The following is a 27263-nucleotide window of genomic DNA, read 5'->3' on the forward strand; positions in this document are numbered from 1 at the left end:
AATCGTGCTTTTTTAGCAAGCATTAAAATGCGCGCTGGTCAGCTGCACTGCTCCTTGTGTGAACAGGAAGATGTGCAGCTGACCAATGGTTAAAGTATGGGGGTGAACACCGGTGTTAATAATCATGCATCTCCATACAGGCAATGATCTGCCAGGTGTGAATGGCCGTAAACGACTGCTGATTTGCATGCTTTATAGATCATGCCCGTACTGGTGCGAGTTTTGATCAGTTTTTTTGCTGCAGCTTTTGAAGCCAATACTAGGAATCCATTAAAAAGAGGGGAAATCGTATCTGTCCTGTATACTTTCTGACCTTTTTTTAATCCACATCTGGTTTTGGTTTACCTAATGTAACTAATTATAATTTGCTTATTTTCCTGCAATTAGCTCACTCCGACTGGCAGCATCTCCCAAGTTAAATCAATGCAGATTATAAAGAATCCAGTTAAGACTTGTGACAAAGTTTACTACCTGATTCAAAGCCTGACCTCACAGATCCGACAGAAGATGGAGGACCCAAAATATGCAGGTAAGGAAGTTTAGAATATGTGGCTTTGCGAATGATGTGCTTTAAAAATGCCACATTTCTCAGCCTTGGGGCTTTGTATTGAAATTTATAGTAGCTATTAAATATCCATCTGTTTGTTTGGTTTGATATCCCAGCTTGATGGCGATGCATCAATCATGTTAATGGCTTCTAAGCTCCTGCATCACTAAATTTACACTTGCCCTTATTGCCTTTTGCCAGAAGTATATTCATTTCATAATGAGCACTTGAATAATTGCATCTCTTTTTAAATGGAAAACTGTTTGTTGCTCGTTTCGCCCTCATCAGACATCCAACTTTATCACAGCGAGACCCTGGAGCTGATGCTGCGCAGATGGTGCAAATTGGAAAAGGATTTCAAGACCAAAAATGGCCGATATGATATCAGCAAAATTCCCGATATTTACGATTGCATAAAGTATGATGTGCAGCATAACTGCTCGCTGAAACTGGAGAACACGATGGAACTGTACAGGCTCTCCAAGGCACTGGCTGATATAGTAATTCCTCAGGTAAAATTATATGTGTATAGAAGTATTTCTGTGTGAAAATGACTTGAAAGAAATCGGTCAGACTGAACACGCTCTTTAATTTGAACAGTATGTCAGCAGCAGGAGGAGCTGGATGGATGAATATACACTGATCAGCTATAACTTGATAGCATTAGCAGCAGATCCTTTAAAGGGGTTGTCCCACTTCTAGCTGACAGCTGACAGCTCCGTACACTGCAGTGGTTCGGTTTGGTACTGCAGGCTGAGACAGTTCAGTCGGACTTGGTCTACAGTACGAGGCCATGACACAACGTCAGGAGGAGCTGTCTTGTTTCCTGCAGCAATAACAGCTAGATGTGGGACAACACTTTTTTTTTCCGGGACACATCACAGATGCGTAATCGTATTGACATTTGGAGGCCCGAGTCCGCACTCTAATTTTTATGAACCGTTTCGCAACAATCTTTACAGTGTCAAAGCGTGCATCATCCCGCCAATACCATTAGGCAATGTCCACATGATGTGACGGCAAACATAATTCATTAGAGGCCACCTTATTCCATTGTACCAAGTCCATTGAAGACATTTTGGCAGGGGGCAGTATGGTCTGTAGCTATGCAGTCCGGTATGCAGCAAGCTGCAATGCACTGTATTTTCTGACCCTGTTTCATCATAACCAGCATCAAAGGGGTTTTCCAGGAAGAATACTACTGATGTCCTATCCGGCGCTTGTAGCTGCAGGCATGGCTCTTATTGAAATCAATGCGAGCTGTGCCTGCAGTTACAAGCGCTGGCCACTACACAGAGGTCAACGCAGAGACTTCCGCTCTTACCTCTGTGTATGTGCGGCGCCGACAGCATCCGCCTGCTCAGTTGATCGGTTGGGATCCTGAGCGACGGACCCTGGACAGTTAACTATTGCTGACTTAGCCTAAGGATAGGTCATCAGTAGTCTTCTCCCTGGAAAACCCCTTTAACTTTTTCAGGAGCCTGGGCTACAGTAGCTCTTCTGTGCCTTTTGCTTTTCACGCACATCAGTGAGCCTTGGGTGCTTGTGAACCGGTTACTGTATCACAAGTTGGTCCTTTCCTTGGACTACTTTTGGTAGGTACTAACCACTGCATACTGGGAACACCTTACAAGATGTACCGTTTTGGAAATGCTCTCAGGTTTCGACGTTAGAGTCGATAAAAAAATATACCGACTCTGACTTCAAAGTAAAAACCTATATTAAGGCCGCCTGCAGACGGGCAGGATTTCCTGCGGAATTTCTACCCCTGGAAGCTGCCATAGGATTGCGTTAACAAACACAATCCTATGCAGACGGCCGCGATTTGGCTGCACGAAATCTCGCGCGGCAAACAAATCGCAGCATGCCCTATTTCTGTGCCGGGCTCTACGAGACCCGCACAGAAACGTCATTCTCCGGCCACCGACTCCGCTCTGAGCATGCGCCAGCTGCCTGGCAGCCGGCACATGGAAGAGCTGGGGCCGCGGGAGCAGGTGAGTGCCGCGCTGCGCTCTGCAGCCGCTTGGGTCGGGTCCCGCTGCGAAAATTCTCGCAGCCGGATCCGACCCGGCCGTCTGCAGGCGGCCTAAGCCTGACGTTACCATTTTACTACTGTAAATGTTATTACTAATTTTACATGAGCCACTGATGGAGTCAGACATTTGGTTTACTGACTCCACAGCCATATATGCTCTGCAAAGGCCAAACACTGTGACGGCTAGACAAGCGGGTCAAAGTCGCTCAAATTCTAATACTTGCCCATTTTTCCTGTATCCAACCCATCGGTTTCTAAGAACTGCCTGTTTGCATGCTGCATAATATTTCCCATCACTGGATTGTCTCACTGTCCCAAGATAATGTTGCTCATGTCAGCTGCCAGTGCTCTTAATGCTGTGACTGATTTGGTTGTATACAGTAGTTTTGTGTATCCCGTCTCTCTGAGAAACTCTGTCTCTTAGGCCCCCTGTCCACGGCCGTGACGGAATATCACTAGCGATATTCCGCCGCAGGGGAGAGAACTGTCAGCTCTCTGTGGTGAGCCTATCTGATAGATAGGCTCACTGCGGAGAATCGCAACATGCCAAGATTTGAGTCCCGCAAGTGAAGAATTGCTATGATTCTCCGCTTGTGGACGTCCGGGCTGCGCTTTCCATATTAACGCTATGGAAAGCGTTCACTGCCTTACCCGTGGGCCAGATCATCACCCGTGGATTTCATCCTTACTCGATGAAATAAGCCTTGTGAGGCATACCCGTCCTGTAGACGATACCGCGGTTACATTTTATTAATTGCATCATAGTGCATAGTGGAGATGTGAGAAAGGAAGTGTCTGATAATGTTCTGTCGCCAGCCACAAGTTGGGCACAGTTGCTGCTATTTTCTCTGTGTGAACTTCCTAAAATATAGCTCACAAAAACTATTTGGGACAACCTCTTTCTCGTGTGTGTGGGACTTTTTTTTTAATTTATTTTTTTGTGAAAGGGAATAAAGCTGCAGAGATCACATGCATTTTTTGAATGCTGCCTGTGTTTGTTTTTTTTCTTTTTTTTTTTTTTTGTCTCTTTCTTTACTTGGCAATGCATTTTCCTTTTGGCTTCATTTTTAGAAGCCTATCGACAAACACCAGATCCAGAGCCTTGCAAAACAAAGAAAAAGCCATGAAACTGAACAAGCATAGTGAAAACAAGAAATGGCACTACAAAATAAAACGCAATGTTTGTAGAGCGTTACGTCTTACTATTGACTATAGCAAACATCGGGGCGGAGCATTTTTTTGCTTTAAAAAACACCACTATCTCAAAACCAAAAAGCGTGATTTTTTTTTTTTTTTTGTTGCAAAAGCAGCCATAGGCCGGGCTCACGCGAGCATAAGTGTGATAAGCAGTAATTCGCAGGCAATTAAATGCATTGCCGTACGCAGTTTCGCTGACATTTGCATGTGTGCATTGCGTAATATGCGAGAGCAATAAAAGAACGGAGCATGTTCTATTTTGCCGCGTGTTACATATGAGAGAGCCCATTGTTATCTACGGGTGCTTAATCAACGCTGCCCATACGCTATGTAATTGGGTATTGTCTGTGTATACACGTGCTGTTGCGAAGCGCCAGCGTGGGAAATAAGGGTGCCTGCACACAGGCGGAGATTCTGCCGCGGTATTTTAAGCACATTGTCGGCCCCTGACCGCAGCCAATATACTTCTATGGGGATCCGCAGTTGTCCCCAGACGGACGGATTTGCATCGCGGTTTTTCACTCGCTAGAAAAAAAACACGGCATGTCCTAATTTGGGTCGGATTATGTGCGTGGAGACTCCAATACAAGTGAATGGACGTGTTTTTTCACGCAGTACGTCCGCGGTGTAGCTGCGGATGAAGGCACTGGTTGCTATGACATTAGAGGAAGTAAGCGTGGTAGGAGGCTGCAGGTTTTTCCACGCTTTTTTTTCCGCAGCACATCCATGTATATCCGCGCGGGATTTTTCAAGCATCCACAGCTATCCGCAAGCACATTTAGGTGTCATACGCAGGTCTCCCGCACGTGAAAATCCGCTGGCGTAATCTGGAACGCTCGTGTGCAGGCGGCCTAAGGCCGTCTGCAGACGAACGGGTCAGATTCGGCAGCGAGAATTCTCACCGCGGGACCCGACCCCAGCGCCTGCAGGGAGGAGGAGCGCGTACTCACCCGCGCCTGGCGCCCCCGGCTCTTTCATGTGCCGGCTGCCGGGCAGCCCCGCACAGAAATAGGACATGCCGCGGTTTGTTTGCCACGCGAGATTTTGCGCGGCCATCTGCATAGGAGTGCGTATTGTAATGCACTCCTATGCAGGCTTTCAGTGGCGGAAATCCCGCGGGAAATACCGCCGCGGGATTTCCGCCTATGTGCAGGCGGCCTAAGAAAAAGGAAACCTGTTCATGACAGCGTGCATGTGATACGCTGTCATGCTCAGTACAATATCCCTGCCATATGTGGTGATAAGCCCGCTCACCGCTGGTTACACACAACGGTAAAACCCTGCGTGACTCACCCCAGTAGGTTTATGGGGAAAATGTGATGTTTTACTTGAATGAAATTCAGGAAGCTCATTAAAGGGGTTGTCCCGCGCCGAAACGGGTTTTTTTTTTCTTTCAACAGCCCCCCCGTTCGGCGCGAGACAACCCCGATGCAGGGGTTAAACAAGAACACCGGACAGCGCTTACCTGAATCCCCGCACTCCGGTGACTTCTTACTTACCTGCTGAAGATGGCCGCCGGGATCTTCTCCCTCGGTGGACCGCAGGGCTTCTGTGCGGTCCATTGCCGATTCCAGCCTCCTGATTGGCTGGAATCGGCACGTGACGGGGCGGAGCTACAAGGAGTCGCTCTCCGGCACGAGCGGCCCCATTCAGAAAAGAAGAAGACCCGGACTGCGCAAGCGCGTCTAATCTGGCGATTAGACGCTGAAAATTAGACGGCTCCATGGAAACGAGGACGCTAGCAACGGAACAGGTAAGTGAATAACTTCTGTATGGCTCATAATTAATGCACGATGTACATTACAAAGTGCATTAATATGGCCATACAGAAGTGTATAGACCCACTTTGTTTCGCGGGACAACCCCTTTAATAACAAATACCTGGAAAATGATGGGCTACTAGAACACAAAGTATATGCTGATCCTTTCCGTTCTACAGTGATTTAGCTTTATTATATATACCAAGAACATCAAGGCAGCCTGAGGACTGATCTCCTGCAGCAATTCTTCCAAAGTCCACATCATGATGTTTTGTTTTTTTTCGTTTTGCAATTTTAGGAATATGGAATATCCAAAGTAGAAAAGCTGGAGATTGCCAAAGGTTATTGCACACCTCTTGTTCGGAAGATCCGCTCCGATCTCCAGAGAACTCAGGATGACGACACTGTAAATAAACTGCATCCGCTGTAAGGGGCTCCATCACTTATGTGTGATCAGTATGTTCTGTATGACTGATGCTTCTTTTACAGGCTGTCCTTTTATAGTTCTGATGATAATTACTACATAGCAATAACCTGCAGCGATTGCTTCATATTGGAAATAACTATTGTGAATTCTTGTCGTCGGACATGTCCTGTTAGTAAGGTACCAACATGGAAATAAATGATGGCCTCTCGTTTGCACGCTTGGATCCAATAGAATTGTTTGTATGCTATACTCTAGCACAGGGTTCCCCAACTCCAGTCCTCAGGGACCGCCAACAGGTCATGTTTTCAGGATTTCCTCAGTGTTGCACAGGTGATGTCATTATAGTCAGTGCCTCAAACATTGCCACAGGTGTTCCTACTGCATTATATCTTCAGTCACTGTCCACTACTCAAATAAGATTTGTCTATGTGAGCACACCTGCTAGAAGTAAACATTCCCTTTCTCTGTAGACCCAAAGATAAAAGGAGAATAGGCCTTCCAGACTTCACGATATATCATTTAGCCTCCCACTTAGAACTATAGACTGGTGCGGACATCTGAAGGCGCAACCCTTGGATGCTATCGAACAAAGCTTTTCAGATATTTTCCCTTTTCTTCTTTTCCCTGGTTGTGGCCTTCCACCCTACTTCCCCTAAAGAATCGTCCTACCATTGGGACCGCAATTCATTATTGTAACTCTTCACTAGCCCGATCTCGCCTGCTCTCCTTTCTTTCTCCCCTCTACCCTATTCTTGGAAACCCAGCTTTTCATCTGGGTCTGCACAACCATGGCTATCCGAAGGCTGTTGCCAAGCCTTTCGGTTTAATGAAAGCATGAACCAGTTTTTAATTGGCTGCTTGGCCACTATTACGGATCCCCATCCTCTTGGGCCTTGCAAATGTATACAGTTGTCCCATTTCTTCCTCTTCCTCCCTCCTTGGTGCTCCTTTTTGAGGTATTGTGTGTGTGTACTGGCCAGATCCGGCATACCATATCTGCTGCTTATTCTTTGCTCCAATCACCCCTTGGCCCACCACCTCCCTAGGGATTTATTGCAGTGGCAGGCAGACCTGGGCATCTTACTCTTCCCTGAACAACGGTCACATATATTTGCTCTCAATTCTAAAACATCTGTTGGCTCCCGTTTTCAGGAAGTTAATTTTAAAATACTCTCCCACTAGTCTAGTGTACCCACACGTTTACACTCCGTGATGCTGGAAGCCCGTGCACTTTGTTAGCATTGTGGTGCATAAGAGGGGACATCTCTACATATCTTTTGGTCTTGTGAAGTCCTTGGCCCGTTTTGGGACGGTGCGAGTCGGGTGATTTAAAAAGATCATCAGTCTGACATCTACCATAGGCCCTGCCCTATTTCTCCTCCATCACTGTTCTTCTTTGTATATGGTAATTGTTGTCTATTGTACAGTGTGTGGGAGCTCTCCCCTATGATTCTCCATACTGTTTAAATAAAGAATTTATAAAATAAGTTTCTCCCAAAGTACTGCACAGATATGTACAGCAGACATATCAGTATAATCCGAATGACTGTCTGTTTGTGCTGCTCTCCAAAACAGGCATGAAAGATGGTGGCATATTCCCCTGAAAGCTGTTTGACTTCTAAGGTTTGCAGCCTTTTAATTCAGACAACAGCATATGTTACTACATTTTATGTAATGTATCTGTTGAGTTTTCTTCCTTCCGCTTTAGAACGTGTTCTTCACACATATTATGTTTGGCAGATCAACATCAGATTTTTATGACTTAGATGTACCAAAGTGACTTTAATTCAAGGCTGAGCTTCTGAAATCCACAGATTTGTATGGTGATCTACACTCTAACTTATCCCTATTCAATGGGGAAAATCTGCATGCAGCCCCCAGAGGTGGAAACCACAGCAAGAATTTACATGTCAGGTTTTTTTTTTCCCCTCCACAATGTGGATTTAAAAACCTGCGTGCTGAAAAATCTGCCATGTGGACTACGGTGCGGATTTCAGTTTAGTTTGATGGGATGTAAAAACTGTAACGCAGATTTTGTGGGGGATGGGTTATCAATCGTTTATTGACTGGGGTTCAATACTCAGCACCCCGTCTGATCAGCTAATTGGGTGTCCACTGTCAGCACCACAATATACAGGGGTATGGAACAGAAGCTGCTGCTCCGACCCCTGCGTAGTGGCCGGCGCTTGTATCTACAGGCGCAGCTCTCAATAAAATCAATGGTTGCAGAATGCTCAGCCTTTTTGTATAGGTCACGCAGATGCTTTATTTTGCATTGCAGCCAATTTTTAAAAAAACTATCTCTTTGCTGTCAGATATTCCCGAGGAGTGATGTCTCCGGAACGTCATGTGCGCACACGGCTATATTTTACCAGTGAAAGTCACGTGCACTCACTGCTATCAATTCTTCGTTTTGGATCTCTCTGTGATGTAAGTAGTATAAGCGTTGGCGCCTACAACTGTGACTGATCTGCAGCCTGTCTAACAATGTTTGTTTGCAGTATAACCATGATTTTAAAGCTAAGCTAAAGTGGGTTCTTGGGGAAAATTTACGAAGAACGGCATTTTTTATGCCGGACTTAGGATAGTTTTCCCTGGCGTGCCGTGTGCATATTACATGACAAGGCACACGCCATGTATTTAGCTCCTCAATGGCTCCTCCATGCACCTTCAGAGGAGTATGTATACCATGTCCGACCTGGCATACATTTCTCGTATAATTTACGCCAGTTTTTGGTGTAAATTCTACAGGAATTTGTTGGGCCAAGATGGCCATGCCCCCTACTGACAAGTTAATTATGTAATATACGGTGTTGTATTTAGCACCATAGTTTTAAGGTTTAGGAACGCCCCATGTTTTAAATCACTCCAATTTAAGTCTGAATCATCCCTGGGAGGTTTTTTAACAAAAAAGTAAATGCATGCTGACCAAAAAACTGGTTTTCCCTGAAAAGAAGACACTGACTTATATTACATTTTGCCCCAAAAGTGGCAGTGTCTTATTTTCGAGGGGGGGGGGGGTCTTTTAATACTTAACTAGCAGCCGGCGTTTGGGTCACTCATGCTGGTCTTAGTCGCTGCTACAGGCTTCCGTGTCCTCTGGCACGCCGACAGAGCAGTTCTTCCTGATAGCTGGGCTTGAATACCCCGCCTCAAGCAAGCTAATACTCTGATTGGTTAATCGAGCACTGCATCAGCCAATGAGAGCAGTGCTCGATTAACCAATCCCAGCCATCCATTGAATCAGGGTAGGGCTAGTTATCAGGGAAACATGGTAGTATGCCATGCTGTCATACAGGTAAAGATGGATAGTTCAAGGAGGCCAAAATTTGAAGTGATTTCTGATTTCAAGAGTCTGGCAGAAGGTTGAGCTGTTTTGGCTCCAAAACACAACCCAGAACATCAATATTTTTTTTTCTATATTTTTATGGAAACCATGTAGAACAGTCCACTAGGTTTTTTCTGTAAAACCCGACCACATCAACCCTTGTTTGTTAACAGACACTACCAGTCAAGGAGTCTCACATGATTAATAGCTCTTTAGTTCCCCTGTAAATATCAGTTTGTAGATGCACTTGTCCGTGTGACCAACATGCTCCTCAGCCACACTTGTAGCCTATCTGGGACAGGTGCAGAATCCATATAGATCTGTGAGGATGCTCACACTTCTAATATTTGGTACTTATGTTTCCTGTATTTCACGGGATGCAGCTTGGTCCAACGAAAGCCGTTTGATGGCGTTCGTTTTCCTTTAGAATCACGGTTTTGCGTTTTTCTAGGAGGAAATGCTGTATTTTATACTTCATGGCACCGCAGTATGGTGTTGCATTGTGTAAACTTGCACGCACTTGAAAACTATTTCTGCAGTGCTGAGTAGCCATCTAGTGGAGGAAAGTAAAAATTGCATCTTGGTGAATATAGCACTACATTGTATATATAGCTTTATAGCAAATAAATGTTTGTTTCTCCAAATACGCAGCATTTTTATTGTGTGTGACTATGCATATTTGCTGCTTATTTAAGGTGTTTTTTGTTTTTTTTCTTTGCACTTGTATCACCTGCATATTATGCACCATAATGGGACAGGTTGCACTATTTTTACATGCATTAAAAAAAGCATGATTTGAATATCCAAATACAAATGAATGATATTTCAGCGCTGCGTATTAGGTGGGTAGAAAATGCGCAGTGAAAATACTCTCATGTGAGTAAGCTCTGACCGCGTTAGCCGGTGCCTGTTAAGGTTTGCGCTTTTCTTTTCCGTTTAGCTGTTCCATCTAAGAGGCTCCCAAATGGAAAACAAGGGTTTAGTTTTAAGTTCCCACTAATTTCAGTAGGAATGGAAAGTCTTCTGGGGACGCCAGGCATTCCGGTTTAGAAAACCTGGTGACACTACATCGCAGGGGTCTTCTGGAACTTTGCTTTATAGCTTGGGCTCAGAATTTCCTTTTTCAACACATCACTTACTATAAATCGCTTTAAATGGTCCAAAATTCTCTGCTGCTTAATTGTATACTATATCTTTTATAGCCGCTAGGACTCCTGTTTTTAATTTCATACAAGACTGAAATTCCCTTCTTCCTCAGAGCCACAGAACAAAATGATAAAGTTCTCACCGCCTGCAGTCGTCACTAATGGGAGTTCACTGAAGACAGATTTATAGCGTGTCCATAGTACTCCATAAATTCATCTTTGGTAATCTCCCCCTAGTGGTAGCTGCAGCAGCCAGAATTTCCGCATTTAATTCTGTGGCTGTGTGAAGGGAAGCAGGGAATTGGAAATTCTGTATCAAGAAAAAAACATTGGGCCTGCAGGGTATTAAAAAACTACAGAGGCACTAAACTAGAATATTCAGAGCAAAAATGGGAAAATAAGACTGTAGTTTTGTAACTTTACATATATACAAGAATATTTCTACCTTTTAACCCCTTCAGTGGCAGGTTTATTATTACCATGTCATGCCTCACTGGGCAGGCTTTTTAAATGAGTCAACATTGCAATTTAATCTTGCAGGTATTTATTAAGGAATGCAGCAAGCACATTGCAGCATTTTTTTTTGTAATGAAAGAATAACAATTTTGGAAAATAAAAATAAAACCCCAGAAGATGTCAGATGACAGCTCAGTGCGCTGCAGATTTCAGCACTAGAGCTGTCCACGGAAATCTTCCAGGGTTTTAACTGCATAGTCAGTGTAACAAGCCCCGGAGATTTTTCGGGCGTGCCACTAAAGGGGTTAAAGGGGAGCGTCTGTTTATAGATGACACTACTAATGCTGTTCTGTGTTCAAGGAATCAAAGGATGAACAGTGGAAAAGGGCGATGGACTACTTAAACTTTGTAAATGAACTGAACTACATGACCCAGATTGTGATTATGCTCTACGAAGACCCAAACAAGGTGACTTGTGTGAAAGTGTTTACTGTAGTAAATGTGGAAAAAGAATGATAAACCAGAAGATCCTAAAAGAAATGTACCTTAGAAGTGATCTTAGCTTGTATTAATATACAAAGCAAATACAAAAACCTGCCACATGAGCTCTTACTTCCAAGAACAGTTCAGTAGACAACGGGGATGTTCAATATATGCAGAGGAAAGGCGCGGTCATCCTCCATTTAAGAAAGGGTTCTTTACAGTTGGAGTAGTTGAACTTTACAATACCCTACCCCAAGAGGTGGTAGTAGCAACCACACTCATTGTCAAAAAGAATCAAGCACCTAGAAGAAGTTGTTGGAATGGAATGAAACTTTCTATGTGTCATTGTAACATTGATATAAAGTAAGTTGTAGAGGCGTCTAGTGGTCAACAAGCTATATACAAGCAGAAAAAGAGGTCACTACACACAAGTAGCCTCTGGGAGACTTTTTATAGGTCAAGGGTAGAACTACTATTAAGGCCACAGGTGGAAAGACCTTTCATCTACCCACACCATAACTCTAATCACTTGGCTATCTGCCTGAGATGTAGCTGCATGCCGAGTTTTGCAGAAACCCAATAACTCCTCCTGGGTGCTTTGCTTTTTTTTAATAAGAATCACTTATATGGTTTTTAATGATCCGTCATTAAACCAACTGCTTGTAGGACTTAGCAGCTGTCTTCACACTTGCACATTTCAGTCCACGGTTAAACCACATTTACGTGTTGCAGAGACTGCCATAGGCGTACATCTTGGGTGTACTTTTGACAACTCTGTTCGAATGTGTCCACATGACATAATGTCCAATCGCTGTGTGACAAAGAACCCCTTCAAGGTACTCATGTGCCTCCAAGAAATAAGGTAGATGGGGCACAGTTTCTCCTTGTGGAGACCGCCAGTGAGATGTGAAAAGACTTATAGGCCATGCAATGCTGCTCTGGCAAATTTTGGTATGCAAATGGAAGCCAATAGTAGCATCCCACATTTACATTCCAAACAATGGTAGTAACTTTTATCACTAATGAAGTTTCCTACAAAGATGGAACAGACTTGTAAAGCAACCGGCCTCTAACGGTTTATTCTGAACTTCCTGTACAGGACTTATCATCGGAGGAGAGGTTTCATGTTGAGCTTCACTTCAGTCCAGGCGCTAAAGGCTGTGAAGAGGATAAAAATTTGCCTTCTGGCTTTGGATACAGGCCGGCATCACGAGAGGTTTGTTGTGTTTTATTTCATGTGGGTTGGAGATTTTTTTTCTTTTTCTTTTCTCTAACAATATCACATTTTCTAGAATAAGGATGCAGTTCTATAAAATAGACTTAACCCAGCACAGGATTCTTGTGCAAACAGACATATTAAGCTGAAATCTGCAATACTGTGAATGCATTAGGAATACCTAATGTCAAATAGAGATACGGCAGCATTTGAAAGTAGAAGAAGCTTATTAATAAAACCTTTATTTGTTCCATAAAAAAACAGGATAGAGCGGCAACGTTTCGACCTGTATGGTCTTTGTTTGCATGAACTTTTCCTCCTTTTCCTATTTTTTGGATTCTGTTATTTGCATGTGTGCTGTTGGACTACATATTTACATAGTCTGCATTAGGAAGACCTGACGGCCTCAGAAACATTGACCACTTTCCATTACAGCCCCTGTGTTGGATTGTAATATTATGTAATGATAGCCTTTATTACCAATAAAAGCACAAGATAGTCTTGTCTTAAGGCCACCCCCCCCCCCCCCCCCATCATAGACGTAAGAGCAAAGTCAGCCAAACACACTGATTTTGGTTGAAACAGCGAGTGGTCACCTGACTCTCCTGAAACGGATGGTCTTGTGGGAAAGAAGGATCTGGCATTTAAACAGAACGATTATCGTTCAAAAAAAATCAGTCAAATGAGTGAAAGTGAATGAATGTCGCTCGTTCTAAACGCAACCCAACAACGGAAGAGTCAGTGTGCATTATAAAGCAAACATGCCGAAATTCAAGCTGGCCGGCACATTCGCACAGCTGCTCCATAGCAGGAGAGGAGAGCATTTCTCTTTCTCCTCTGCACTGCTGCCCGTACGTACCGCTGATTGGTGGTGAGTGCCGGCCGGAACTGCTGCTGCTCCCCTGCCTTTACCAATCAGCTTCCTCCCACCGTACCCTTTTACTATATTTTATAATTTAAAAAAAATTTAAACCTATTTTGGTATGGCTACATCCGTCAATGTCCGGTTTGTTAAAATAGCGTATTATCTATACCACACAGTGAAAGCTGGCAGAAAGAAAAGAAAAACACTAGAATTGTGCTTGCTTTTTGGGGGGGAGGGAGGGTTTGCCCAGTCTTCAAGAAAAAACTGTAATAAGTGATGAAAAAGTTCTATGTACCCCAAAATGGTACCAATAGAAACCACAGGACACCCTGCAAAAAAACAACCTTCATACAGCTGCGTCAATGACAAAATGAAAGGGTTATGGTGGCAGAAAATAGATTTTTTTTTTTTTAAACTATTTCTTTTAAAGTAGTACAACAAAAAAGACTATAAGCTTTGATATTGCTCTAATTGCTCTGACTCACAGAATAAAGTATTCATGTCATTCTTACTGCAGTGTGTACACCGCAAAGACGAGACCCCCTGCACCCCCAGAAAAAAGGTGCAATTGTGTTGTTTTTGTTTGTTTGTTTTTGTTTTTTCCCATTTCAATTCACCTTTTAAACTTTTTCTCAGTACAGTATGAGGTATGTACATAAATATTACCACTGAAAACATACAATTTGTCCCACAAAAAACAATTATGTTGTTGGAAAAATTTAAGTTAAATTTTTGAAAGTGGGAGGAAAAAAACAAAATGAAAAAAATAAATACATAATGGCCGCATTCTGAAAGGGCTAAATGTGAACGATTTAGCGAGTGAACGATGTATCTGCCTGTATAAGCAGGCTGCACGAGCGAACTCTGACATTGTTCACTTGTTCGAATGATAAATCGTTCCGTCTATGAGGGCCCCAACTAATTTTTCCTATCTTTTCAGTGGAGAGTAAAGCAAGCTGTACTTGCAGTCATTGACACAAACCATAGTGACTTTCTGAACCATTTCTGATGTTTTTGCTTTTAATTTCTCTACATTGCGTTCTCAAGTCTCTATATGGTAAATTATTTTTAAGAAGGGAGGAAAGACTAAGTGGTAAGTACATATGGCTTTATTTTGGGTTGTTTTTAATTTAGAGTGAAAGCTCGAAGAAGCAGGTTCACAGCAATGACAGCGATGAAGAATCTGGTGTGTACAAAAGGGACGAGCCCGATAGAGCCATGGTGATGTTTAAACCTATGGTGTCCGATCCGATTCACATTCACAGAAAGTCTCCTTTACCTCGTTCCAGAAAGATAGGCTCCGTAGAGGTAAGTGTCTCGATTCGTTAGACTTGTATATTACGGTATCTGAGATTTACTTTCCTCTTTCGTAGACTTTCCTTATACATTATTTGGGTTAGTTCTGCCTTTAATGTGTCTTGCTTATATTGGAAATATCCTGCTTCTCGCAGTTTGGAATCGTATTAGAAGCTGCACATCACAATCACACTGCAGCTTTATAGCAAGAAGGCGTTGCTCTTGTACAACTCTTGGTTCCTTCAAGGACTTATTTGACACGTGACGCTAATATTCTATTCTCCCATGTCACGCTCTGGGGTCTACGAAGCTGGGGTGTATGAATTTGTTTGATGGGCCCTCACAACTCCGTGCCTTTTCTATGAAGAACCGTTTCTCTGCAGTAAAGCTAAAAAGTTATTTTTTTAATTTTTAATTTTTTTTTTACTACTGAAACTATAAATCATTACAAGACAGAAATGAAAAGCCCTCTTTAGAGTAAGTCCAGTTGTGGTGGATGACTTCAGCTGAAGATTTTGCTGCAAATCCATAGTAAAAGTCTCATGCGTAACAGTATTGTGCTGAATTACACCTGTCCTTCATTGAAAGTGGTGATATTGACACATGACCAGCCTTAGGTTTGTGCGACCCCCTGCAGTCACCCAGGGCACTGGCAGGCAGCTTGTTGGGAGGGCACCAGATCTAGGCTAGGGACGATTGCCCCCCTTGGATCCGCCCAGCCAGATCATCATCTTCTTCCCTCTAGCTGCATCTTATGGGGCTAAATGAATTCTTCTCCTCCTCCTCTTGGCTCTGTCTCCTCCCCACTGTCAGACCATTGGTGTCCCTGTAACACAATTGCTTAGTTCTGCTACTGTATTTCTTATCGGCTTGGTTCTGGGTAGGGCTGAACTTTGTTATGAGCTTGGTTTTGGTATTGTAGCTATGTACTGAGCTTGGTTCTGACACTGTTTTTATGTTATGAGCTTGGTTCTGGTATTGTGTTAATGTTCTGAGGTTGGTTGATGCGGTGTTTATGCTATGAGCTTACTTCTGATATTGCATTTGAGCTGGGATCTGGCACTGTATGTATGGAAGTTGGTTCTGGTACTGTATGTGTTATGAGCTTGGTTCGAGTTCAGTAATCACTGTTCTGGTGTGGATATGCTGCTGTCTTGTTGCTTTCTGCACAAACAGAATACAGGCAAACTTCCTATCCATGCAGAATATTTGTTTGTATTTGTCTCCCCACCATCAGAAAAAAAATTAGACTTGCCGAGTTATCTTCTGAACGGGTGAATGATGACTGTTCGCTTGGGCAGCCTTTTTATACAGGCAGATACATCGTTGGCTCGTACAAACAAGAAATCGTTCAGTCATTCACGTTCACTGTATAAGTGACCGACAGAGCGATCCATATTTAAACAAACAATTAGCGAATGAGTCCATCATGATTTTTATGCCTGCATAAAATGAACAAAAAGCAAACTATATTGATTTTCGATCATTGGCTGCATTTACACTGAATGATGATCATTAATTGTTTTGGTTTTAACGATCATTCTTCCGTGTAAAAGGGCCTGAAGGCCGGCTCTGAATCCACGACCGTGTGAGCATGTTGTGCATTTGAAAGTTGGTGGTGTGTTTTTGTTTTTTTTTTTGTTTGTTTGTTTGTTTTTTTGCTTTGCTGTTTTATTTTCTCGTAACTTAATGAGATTCTACAGATGACAAGGGCACCAAGTCAGTAATGACATTCAGTACTGACAAGCAGCCACGTCCACAGGTCTGGAGGCCATAAAAACATATGTAAAATAAAGAGCAGAGGATAAAGGCGCTGAGTCAGTAATGTTTTCATGGCCTCAGGAGCTTCTGCGGAGGGGCTGTTTGTCCGTATTGAATAGGAATGTGTCTCTGGTCATTGTGTGAAGCGTGCTTAGTAGAGATGAGCGAGCATACTCATTAAGGAAAACTACTCGAGCGAGCAGTGCCTTATGCGAGTACCTGCCCGCTCATCTCATAGGATTCGGGTACCGGCGGGGGAGAGCAGGGAGGAACGGGGAGGGGGGGGGGGGGGCGAGATCTCTCTCTCCCTCTCTTCCCCCGCTTTCCCCTGCTCACTCCCGCAACTCACCGCTCTCCCCCGCCGGCACCCGAATCTTTTGAGATGAGCCGGCAGGTACTCGCATAAGGCACTAGTCGCTCGAGTAGTTTGCCTTAGCGAGTACGCTTGCTCATCTCTAGTGCTTAGATATACTTTTTGATGGGGCATGCACTTGCAGATGTGATGTCAGAGCGGTTCTCTGCTCTTCCCAATCCGGAGTCTGGCCCTGGCCTCTCGCAGAACATATCCTACCACCTCTTTCTCCTCTCTTTACTCTTCCTTGTCGTCTAGCCTTTATGACTTCAATTTTTTTTTTTTTTCAGTGAGTCATTTGAACCCTATGAGCGTGAGATGGGCAATAGTGGGGTTTGATTGGAGTTGGCCCTAAGTTGCAAAATTCTTTTGTGACCAAGAGCCGCGCTTCCATAATTCTTCTATTTACCTTGCGCAGCAAGTAGTAGTAGTTGATAAATGTGGAAGCAGTAAATCAAAACTTATGGTCTATTCATGACCAGTCATCCTAGCGTCTCATGGATTTACTCAATGCTGTAATCTTCTTGTACATAAATCTACAGTGTGTTGTGATCCATTACAATAAACCACTTGATAAAGGTTTCAAATGCAGACAGGAAGCAACGTCTAAAATTCCAATAGTAACTTTTTGCTACCATCATGCCACACATTAAAGGTTACATATAATTCTCCTTCTATGAACTACAAATAAGATTTTTTTTTTCTTTCTTGATCATTTTTGCTTTGTTTCTAACTTTGCATGCTTTGCTTTGTTTTTTGCCCCCTTTCTCACTTCTAGGAAGAGAGCCCCCTGAGTGTGTCTAGCCCAGAGTGTATCGGTACCTGGATGCATTACACCAGTGCTGTGGGTTCTGGGCGTCGAAGACGCAGATCAGGGGATCAAATCACTTCTTCCCCTGTGTCCCCTAAATCATTGGCTTTCACATCCAGTATTTTTGGCTCATGGCAACAGGTTTTTAAACTTTACTTCACTAAAACTTTTTGTTTAAACGCAAAGACCAACCAGGAACAGTGTTAAAGGACATCTAATCACCTTTTATCCACCCAAACATGGCATTGTCTAGATGTGTAATCCAATCCTTCATACAGATATTTACAGATTGTTCTATTACAGGGATAAACCTATATACATAGTCTAAATTTATGACTGCTTTAATAAAATTGAAAATTGGCTTAGCTGTCCTTTAAGACTATAAGATAGCATCGCATAATTTTTAATTGTGGAGCAAAAAAAATATTTTTAATGGTGCATCTGATGCTATTAAACCAATGGGGGTCAAAAAAAAAAAGTTTAATTGTGCGCAGTGAATATATTTTTTATTTGCTTGATGTTAACCAAGAGTTAAAATTCAATACTAATCATCCCTTCTTGTTCAGTAGTACCTAATGTAACAGCACTTCTTCCATTAAAAGGCACCCACAATTCACCATAGGTCAGGTGGGACTTTCGCCTGTTCATGAAATCAGCTGTCTTTTGCAAATACCACAACCTACAAAAACACACATGTAATACCTGTGGATCCGCCTGTGGATTAGGCCCCTTTCAATGCATAAATCTATGTGCGGATTCTGCGTTGAGAATACCATATATAGATATAAAACTTAGCCCATTGAAAAGGATTAAATGTGCATGCAAATCTGCAGGTAGACATGTGCAATACAAATCTGTTGCTTAGCTGTGGATTTCTGCCACGGTTTAGAGGTGGAATCCACACAGAAAAATGCGCTGTGTGAACCTACCCGTAACCACCAATATTTATGTTATTGGTGCTAGTGATGGGTATAAGTAGTATATAGTATGTTTATAGATTGTGTGTGGATATATTTGTAGTACAGAATAGATTTCCAGCTCTGAGACAATGTATCTTCTTCATTATAACTATGAGGATAGGTCATCAATAGGTGATAGGTGGGGGTCCGCCGCTTTGGGATTTCTAGCGATCAGTGGTTTGCCGGGTCCTCTCTCAGTGCACACAGAAGCAGACAGCGGCCCTCATTAGGGTACCTTTACAGTGAGCAACTGCCATTCAGATGATAGGTTTCTGCAACTTTCCTTAGTGACTAACGACTATGCAAATTCTTTCACAAGTTGTTTAAATACAAATTACTGTGACTTTATACATTTGATCAACCAGCGACTATTTTTTAGGTCAGCTGAAGCAACGAGTGATTTATTGCGTGTCGTCCCGTTGGTGGCAGTTTACACAGAACCACTGTCATTTACATGTCGAGTGATTATACAGACTATAGTCGTCCCGTGTAAGGGCACTTGTAAGTATCACAGCTCCCATGGACCTGCAAACAGTTGATCAACAGAGATCTCGAGTGGCAGGCCCCCTGCAAAAAAATATTTGATAATCTATCGTAGGGATAGGTCAGCAATAGTAAAGTACTAGAAAGCTGCTTTTATTGTGTTTTTTTTTTTTCTTTCTTTTTTTTTTTATTTTTTTTTTTATAATTCAACACCATATTGCCAATAAAAGTTTTGAAAGTAACCGCCCCCTTTAATCATACTAACTGGACTTACCACCTGTAATAGTAGATTTGCAGACCCCTTTTTTTTCTTTTTAATGGTGCTTTCTGAGACTAGAAAAAGATTATGGGTGGGAAATGTTATAAAATTAAAAAAAAGTTGTAAAAAAAAAAAAAAAGCTACTTGCCCATTAATTATAGTCCCCCAAGCCCAAGGTCCAACTCAACTGCCCCCTAATCCCTGCAGCTCTGATCCCAGAAGCTCATGCAGTGGTCATGTGCTGTTCAAGGCAGTATCACAATGAATGACCCACTGAAACCAATGATTGGCTGCAGCAACCACATGAATGGCATGTAATTGCTGCAAGAGCTTTGCGGGGACTATTCTCTGCCTATTCTATTTTAGTATTATTTTTTTACTTTTGTGTCATGCTTTTTTTTTTTTTTTTTTTTTTAGTTTTGAGAAACCCCTTTAAAGTGGGTCTGTCACCATCTTTTCACAACACTGAGAGCAGCACAAGGTATTTAAAGGCATGTTGATTAGTGATATGTATACTGTATGTATTTGTGCAGTAGTTTGAGAGTCCCCCACCCGCCCTCCAGACACTGATTTGCAGCTGTTTCACCATGTATAGTAATAGGCAGACAGTTGTCAATCAGTTGCTAGAGGACAGGGGTGGGTGGAGTTAGCCTGTTCATGAATATCAAGGACTACTTCATATAGTCCTGTGACTGCTTGCTACTAATAAAGTGCAAGTTTCTCCTAAACTGCTGCAGAGATAAATACAGCAGACATATCATTGTAATCAGCATGCCTGTCACTAGCTTGAACTGCTTTCAGAAAGGGCTGTGAAAAGATGGCGACAGATTTATTTAATGTTAGCTAGCTTTTGCGTCTAGAACTACTTTGAGTATATTCACACGCAGCAGATTTGTTGCAGACATTTCTGAAGCTGTCCCATTTTCAGAAATCGATTTGCTTGTCACCAAAATAACTCAATCCAGACAAATGGAACTAGTTTTCAGTGGCAGACATTTCTGCAATACATTTGCTGAATGTGCGTGTACCTGTATCTGCCTTGTTGCAATGTGTTCATTCATCAGCTGCTACTTTCAAGCTGTACAATAGCATCTCTGTTGAATTCCCATCAAGACTTTGATTTGGCCAATCCAAACCCTTAAAGGGGTTGTCTCGTGAAAGCAAGTGGGGTTAAGTACTTCTGTATGGCCATATTAATGCACTTTGTAATATACATCGTGCATTAAATATGAGCCATACAGAAGTTATTCACTTACCTTCCCTGCGCTGGCGTCCCCGTCTCCATGGCTCCATCTAATTTCAGCGTCTAATCTCCCGATTAGACGTGCTTGCGCAGAAGGGTCTTCTCCCATCTGTTCGGCCTGGCACAAGCGGCATTCTGGCTCCGCCCCCTTCTACGCGTCATCGCGTAGCTCCGCCCTGTCACGTGTGCCGATTTTAGCCAATCAGGAGGCTGGAATCGGCACATGTGACGGGGCGGAGCTACGCGATGACACGTAGAAGGGGCGGAGCCAGAACGCCGCTGCTGCCGGGCAGACCTGAAGGCAGAAGACCCTTCTGCGCAAGCGCGTCTAATCGGGAGATTAGACGCTGAAATTAGACGGAGCCATGGAGACGGGGACGCCAGCGCAGGGAAGGTAAGTGAATAACTTCTGTATGGCTCATAATTAATGCACGATGTATATTACAAAGTGCATTAATATGGCCATACAGAAGTACTTAACCCCACTTGCTTTCGCGAGACAACCCCTTTAAAAGGGTATGCTCACAAAGCATAGGTGATAGATGTTCGATCGTTGAGATCTCCACTAATTACTAAAATAGGGAAGCAAGAGCATATTGTGCCACTGCCTCCCCATCACATGATCACGTAGGAGGAGTTTAAAAAGATTGACAGAGTACCTGTTCGACCGCCACGTCCTTTAGATTCTAGGACTACATATTCAGCAGAAGAATTTTCTACTGGAGTGTAGCATTCATAGTTCCCTCAGTGAACCTAATGGGGTCCGCCCACGTTCAGCCCGGCTTTGAACGGAAGAAAAGAGCCTTTTTCTTCCGGTTACTTGAGCTGGATCTGTGATGGAGCCTCCGACCAGAGTTCCGACGCAGATGTGAAACTGACCTGATGCAGTTACTGAGACGTCAATGAATCCCCTAGGCACTAACAGTACAATGCTTGACTGTCGGCATGATCTGACTGAACTATAATGTAAATATGATGGGGCTTGTGTCCTTATGGATGGAAAGAGACTTCTAGGCTGGGACTACATGGAGACGTTTTGTAGAACATCTTTTTAATTTTAATTGAGTGACAGCTGAAGATCACTGAACACTTAGTTATATCCAACTCAATTCTTTCCTGTATTGCAGTTGTAGCTTAATAGTTAAAATTGGAAAGTCGCATTCCAAAAAGTTTCTATGTAGCGCCAACTTTATAGTTTGCTCTCAAAGTGTAGTTCCACCTAGCTTTATAGTTACACATGGTTACAGTGTATTGCTAGAACATTAGGAATAATCTGTATGGATATTTTTGACCATGCTGACTTCAGCGTTCACCCAGGCATGAGAGGTGTTTGTGCCTAATCAAGGAGAACTACATCACAGATTTGCGTTGGGAAGGGAATCAACATTTTTGTTTTCATGTCCACTTCTGGGTTGATCAGTGCTGTAGTGTAGAACATGACTTAAACCAACCTGAGTCTTAGATTGTGCAGTATGATTTCCATTATTATTTCAATGATCGAGCCATTCATTGCAGATCACCCTATACAATGGAAGAGGTTCTGGTTAACATGCCCTATTCCTTTGAACAGCTGCTTCTGTTTCAAGAACTGGGTATCTGCTTGACATTGGGTACAGCTTGTAACATCTTCCTCCTCTTATAGGCTTCATGCATGGATTGTAGTGCTTTGCGTTTTGGCATTCTAGAACTGCCTGCATCCAGCTTTTTCTTTTTCTTTTTCCATACAGGATGTGTTCTTGAATTGAACGTATTGTTTGCAATATGAAGTCTCTCTCCGGTTATTTGCTTTATTCACCTTTCATCCGTATGTAATTTTTGTGTCTGAAATTTGGATCGCTTGCTTTGCATCACTCCATTACCACAGGTCCCATCTGTGAGGTGGACTTCTCTTTAAAAGGGAATTGTTGCATGATGATGATCTTCTGCCACTAACGTGCATCATGCATCAAGTATTGTTATTAACAATTACATGTCCGGGACGGATTGCTTTATGTCGGCTTTCCCTTGTGTATCTCACCCAAAGCCTCCTCTCTATTTCTAGGTCCTAGCTGATAACAATAGCCATCTAAGAGCAGCCAGACTCCTAGAGCAGAAGCACAGCGGTTTAGGTAAGTATGCTTCTTGACTCTCTGATGATATCCCATTGGGACAATGCTAACCGGCTGAGCTGCCAGTAGCTTTTCACTTTGTATAACCTACTGCTGAATTTAGAAGTGCATTCAAGCATGGCGGCGGAAGCGACATTTAATAAGCAACTGTGCTTTTTGACAACCAAATGATGATGATGCTCACTTACATTAAGAAATATTCTGCAGACTCACAAAATGCGACTAATTTTTTGTTCCTTTTGTAGTTGTGTATTTAAAACCTGCTGCTCAGCTCCTAGAGTTTCTCCTAACAGTCTGGATTACTATTACACATAGTTAGAACCATTTTCTCAGTTGTGGCACCTTGATTTGGAAATATACTAATCCTCTTGCATAGTGGAAGTTCCTTCTGCATCACCGGTCCTCCTTTTCTCAGCCATAGTTGGCTTCCAACTTCGGGGAAGTTCGAGCTATGGGTGTAACTAACGGCCTCTGATCTGGGTGGTGACACCAGGACCTGATTGGTTCAGGTCCGGATAAGGGCACCTGGATCAAAACCTGATCATTTAATCCGTCCTATGCTGTGATTGGTGGGTCCCCGTGGCACAGGAGTGATCAGCTGTCATAATAAGTAATATCGGGACCTGTTACCTCTGTTACTGACTGTGACTGACTGTGACAGCTGATTAATCCTGTGCTGCTGGGATCTGCCAATTGCGGGGTTTCATACAACCTAGAATAAGTCTGACCTGAACCCCCAAATGCAGAAGCTCTGGCTGTTGCTAGGGAATCCCTGTGGCATCCATAATGACTTTACAGGAATTCCCTCTGCATAACGGGGCTTTCAGGCATTCGGAGAGGATGCAGTGTGCATCTTCTCTGCATGTCTGTGACTACAGACCACTACTAACCGTGATCTAATGGACTGCTTCCATTAGATCACTGTTACCAGTGGTGTGGATGTGAATTAGAACAGACTTTTGATTTAGCTTTAAAGGGGATAGGTCATCAACAGTAGATTTGGCTAGGGTCTGCCTTCTGGAACCCCTGCCAATAAGCTATTCACCTGTTAGAAGGGAACATGTAGATAATGTGTTCCCTGCTAACCTGTGCCCCCATAGTGTAAAAAAAAAAGTTAAATGTGCAAAAAATAATTTTTAAATAAAATTTGGGAAAAGATAAAGAATTAAAATTAAAAAAAGCCGCTGTCACCCTTAAAAAAAAAAGTGTGCATCTCTCCAATCGTGTACTAAAAGTATTTCTGTATGCGGATGCTTATCATCAGGGAGGAAGGTCCAACAGGGTTTTTGTTAATATTGCAACTTGCTACAATATACATGTATGTGATGTTCTACATTGGAAGACTAGAGAATTAATTTTTAGGGTCAATATAACACAGAGTGAGAAAGTGAGGAAAGCTGTATTTTTCCTTAAACTACAAATCGGAAGCCCCATGTGTTCTAAAAATAAAGGAACACCACATTTTGGGGCGGACTATAAACTGAAAGAAAACTCACCTTCAGTATATACAGCATTCCAAAAGGTGAAATTTTGCTCTTGGCACAAAGGCCCAAAAGACTTCTGGTCCTGAAGGCGTTCAGAAGCAATTTATATTATGCTAGTGCACACCAGCGCAACTGCGAAAGATGCTCGAGGGAGTCGGGCAGAATGTGCAATAGACATCCTAGGGACATCAATCCACCCGCTGTCCGATATGCATTGGCATACTCTACAGGAATAGGGCATGCCATGAGTTTTCACACATGGACTAGGGGTCCGTCAATGTATATATCCTCATGGGCTCTAACGGGGCCGTGTGCTGTGCGTGCAATAGTACAGTCGGCATACAGTCTGAAAATACACTACTGAACATCTAAAGGAGTTCCATCACAACTTCACACTTGGCATTATATTATACCTGTCCTACATAAAGACCATGCGCCTCCAACCTCCTATCCTAAGGTGATTTATTCTTTATACTGTCAGTATGCGTCCATATGTATTCCAGGTGGTGTTTGTGTTAACGGAGGAGAATAATAAGTGGTAATATTGCACAATTTACATATTCATAAACTTTTTGCATGTTGTGACTGAGCACTTCACCTCCGGCATGCTGTGATAACGGCTCACATGTGTGGGCTGCTTATATCAGCCTAGGGAATGGCAACGATGATGATGATGGAGGATCTGTCAGCTCTTCTGTGATGCTCCATCTGATGGCAGTACAGGATGAGAGAAGCACTGCGCTCTGTGCATATGTAGTTGTCTGCTTTCAGGATTTCCATGTAAAAAGCTGTTTAAATTCTGCCAGAGTGTTTGAGCCCTGCTTTCACAGCCATCACCAAGTTATTGACAGCTCCCTGTTAGTGAATGTAGGGAGAGATGTCGGTCAAGTTCGTTCTGCCAGAATTTAAATGGAATGTGTCATCATATAGGGAGGGACCTATTGTTTTTAAATCCACTTTTGTGATATATTTATGATTTTTTTTAAAAATACTTTTTCATGTCACTATGTATGCTTAGAAAAAAAAAATTCTAATATCTGCAGATTTTGCACTGACTGCTAAGCCTAATCGTAGTCTGACATTTCCTGTGCTGTAGAGAAAACTTTTCAATCATCCAGGAGAAGGATAACACCTATATATAAATAACACTGGATCCACCATTTACAATAGGTGATAGGCACAGATCACCTCCTTCCCCTTCCTGCACAATGATCTCTGCATAAATCAGAGTACATACATTGAACACTCTTTCAAACAATGAGTCCAATCAAATCTGTTTTCTGTGGTCCACGTGGCTACTATATAGATCAGGAAATCTCAGACTATTATTAGGCCTGGTCAGAGTGAAAACTGCAAGATTTCAGGACTTTTTAATATATATGTAGTGACATGGAAAATTTAAAAAAAAAACCAAGACTTATAAAAAAAAAATAGTTTGGCATAAAATCATGATTTAAGCAATAGGTCATCTTCTGCTGACATGGTCCCTTTTAAACTTCTTTTTATGTGAAAATCCTGAGTCAAATCATAGAAACTATTTATCCCGGCTCTCAGCATCTCCTCTTTTATGCTGACAGGAAAGTATATTAGACTTGACCTGCTCAGATTAGATTAGAGCCGCTAGACTCTCTTAATGCCAATGCTGAATGTATTGGCCTTTTAAAGGGAGTCGGTCAGCAGTTTTGACAATGCAAAACTGCTGACAGCACTAGGTAGGGGTGGGGAGAGGGTGTAAAGGTACCTCTTGGCCATGCTTTTACAGTCCTCAGCAGTCAAAAAGAAGAACTTTGATCCCCCCTACATGCTGCTGCAAGTACTCTGGAGGTAAGCCTTCTCGGCAAAGTGCTCTCTTTCTATCCATTGAACTGTCCCATGGCTCTAACAGCCCTAGCATCCAAGCAGGAGAGCACTACAGCCGTTACAGCAGAAGGCAGGGGCTGTGATGCCACTGACTGCAGAGAGCTGAGAGTACTGTATGGAGATGGACCGCTGCCAGAGTACTTCTGGCAGCGGCGAGCGGGGAATCGAACTCTTTTTTTTTTAACTGCTTGGATTCATAAAAGCATGGCCAAAGGTACCTTTACACCCCTCCACCCTGCCTCCTACCTAGTGCTGTCAGCAATTTTGCTGTGTCAAAACTGCTAATACACTCCCTTACATTGAGGATATCCTTGTACATTAAAGGGGTTTTCTGGTTACATTAAGTTATCCCCTATCCACAGAATAGGGGAATAGGGGATAACTACCTGATTAATGGGGGTTCACCCCCAGTGATCACCACAAAGGGGGTTCCGTATCCCCTAAGAGACTGAGCATGCGCACTGCTGCTCCTTTCAGGTTGCCAGTCTGTCGGGATATGGAATCCCTTTTCTGGAGATCACTGGGGGGTCCCAGTGCTCTGACCCCCACTGATCAGCTAGTTATCCCATAACTTAATGTCACTGAAATACCCCTTTTAAGTGATGTTTCTTTTATGTTTGAGCTACTCTACTTATCAAAGCGGTTACCCAGGTGTGGATTTTTTTTTCTTTTTTTAATAGGTGCAAATGTGTTAAAACAATGAAAGTATTAGTCCCCATCTGTTTTCCCTGGCAGTCCGGTGCTGCAGCTCCCATGGTCGTCCTGTTTATTTACGAACAGCTGCCATCTTGTGTCTACAGCCAACCAAAGACCGCAGTGGTCACGTTCTGTTCTCCCTGCTCAGATGATGGGGGAGCAGCATGTTACCATTGTGGCCTCTGGCTGCAGCCATCTGTGAACCAAGACCTGGAGTTGTAGTGTTGGATCATCAGGGAAAAGAACAGGTGAGTACTGCATCCTTCATTGTTTTAACACATTTTCACTTATTTTCTATTACAAATATTCAATTTTTAGACAACTCCTTTTAAGAAAGAAAATCAAAGTGTCTCTCTGGTTTTGGGACAAAATTCTGTCCCAGGACCGAAGGGGTTGAAGGTATATTACCTGCTGCTGTTCTTCTTTACCATTTGTTCAATCCGTCGGCTGTGGTTCAGGTTTTTGGCTAATGCACATTGTGCACTGCAAGCT

General features: G+C 42.9%; 1 protein-coding gene across 1 annotated transcript in view; it reads left to right on the plus strand.

The window, feature by feature from the left end:
• Nucleotides 1-27263, plus strand: part of PPIP5K2 (diphosphoinositol pentakisphosphate kinase 2) — a 97195-nt gene that overhangs the window by 54007 nt on the left and 15925 nt on the right. Inside the window, exons 18-26 of the mRNA XM_066603034.1 lie at nt 388-529; nt 836-1059; nt 5838-5965; nt 8282-8396; nt 11256-11363; nt 12478-12594; nt 14594-14767; nt 17647-17820; nt 22665-22731. Coding sequence (XP_066459131.1) covers nt 388-529; nt 836-1059; nt 5838-5965; nt 8282-8396; nt 11256-11363; nt 12478-12594; nt 14594-14767; nt 17647-17820; nt 22665-22731 — 1249 coding nt within the window. The remainder of the gene's footprint in view (nt 1-387; nt 530-835; nt 1060-5837; nt 5966-8281; nt 8397-11255; nt 11364-12477; nt 12595-14593; nt 14768-17646; nt 17821-22664; nt 22732-27263) is intronic.

This window comes from Eleutherodactylus coqui, chromosome 5, assembly GCF_035609145.1.
Source record: "Eleutherodactylus coqui strain aEleCoq1 chromosome 5, aEleCoq1.hap1, whole genome shotgun sequence".
In the NCBI taxonomy this organism is placed as follows: Eukaryota; Metazoa; Chordata; class Amphibia; order Anura; family Eleutherodactylidae; genus Eleutherodactylus; species Eleutherodactylus coqui.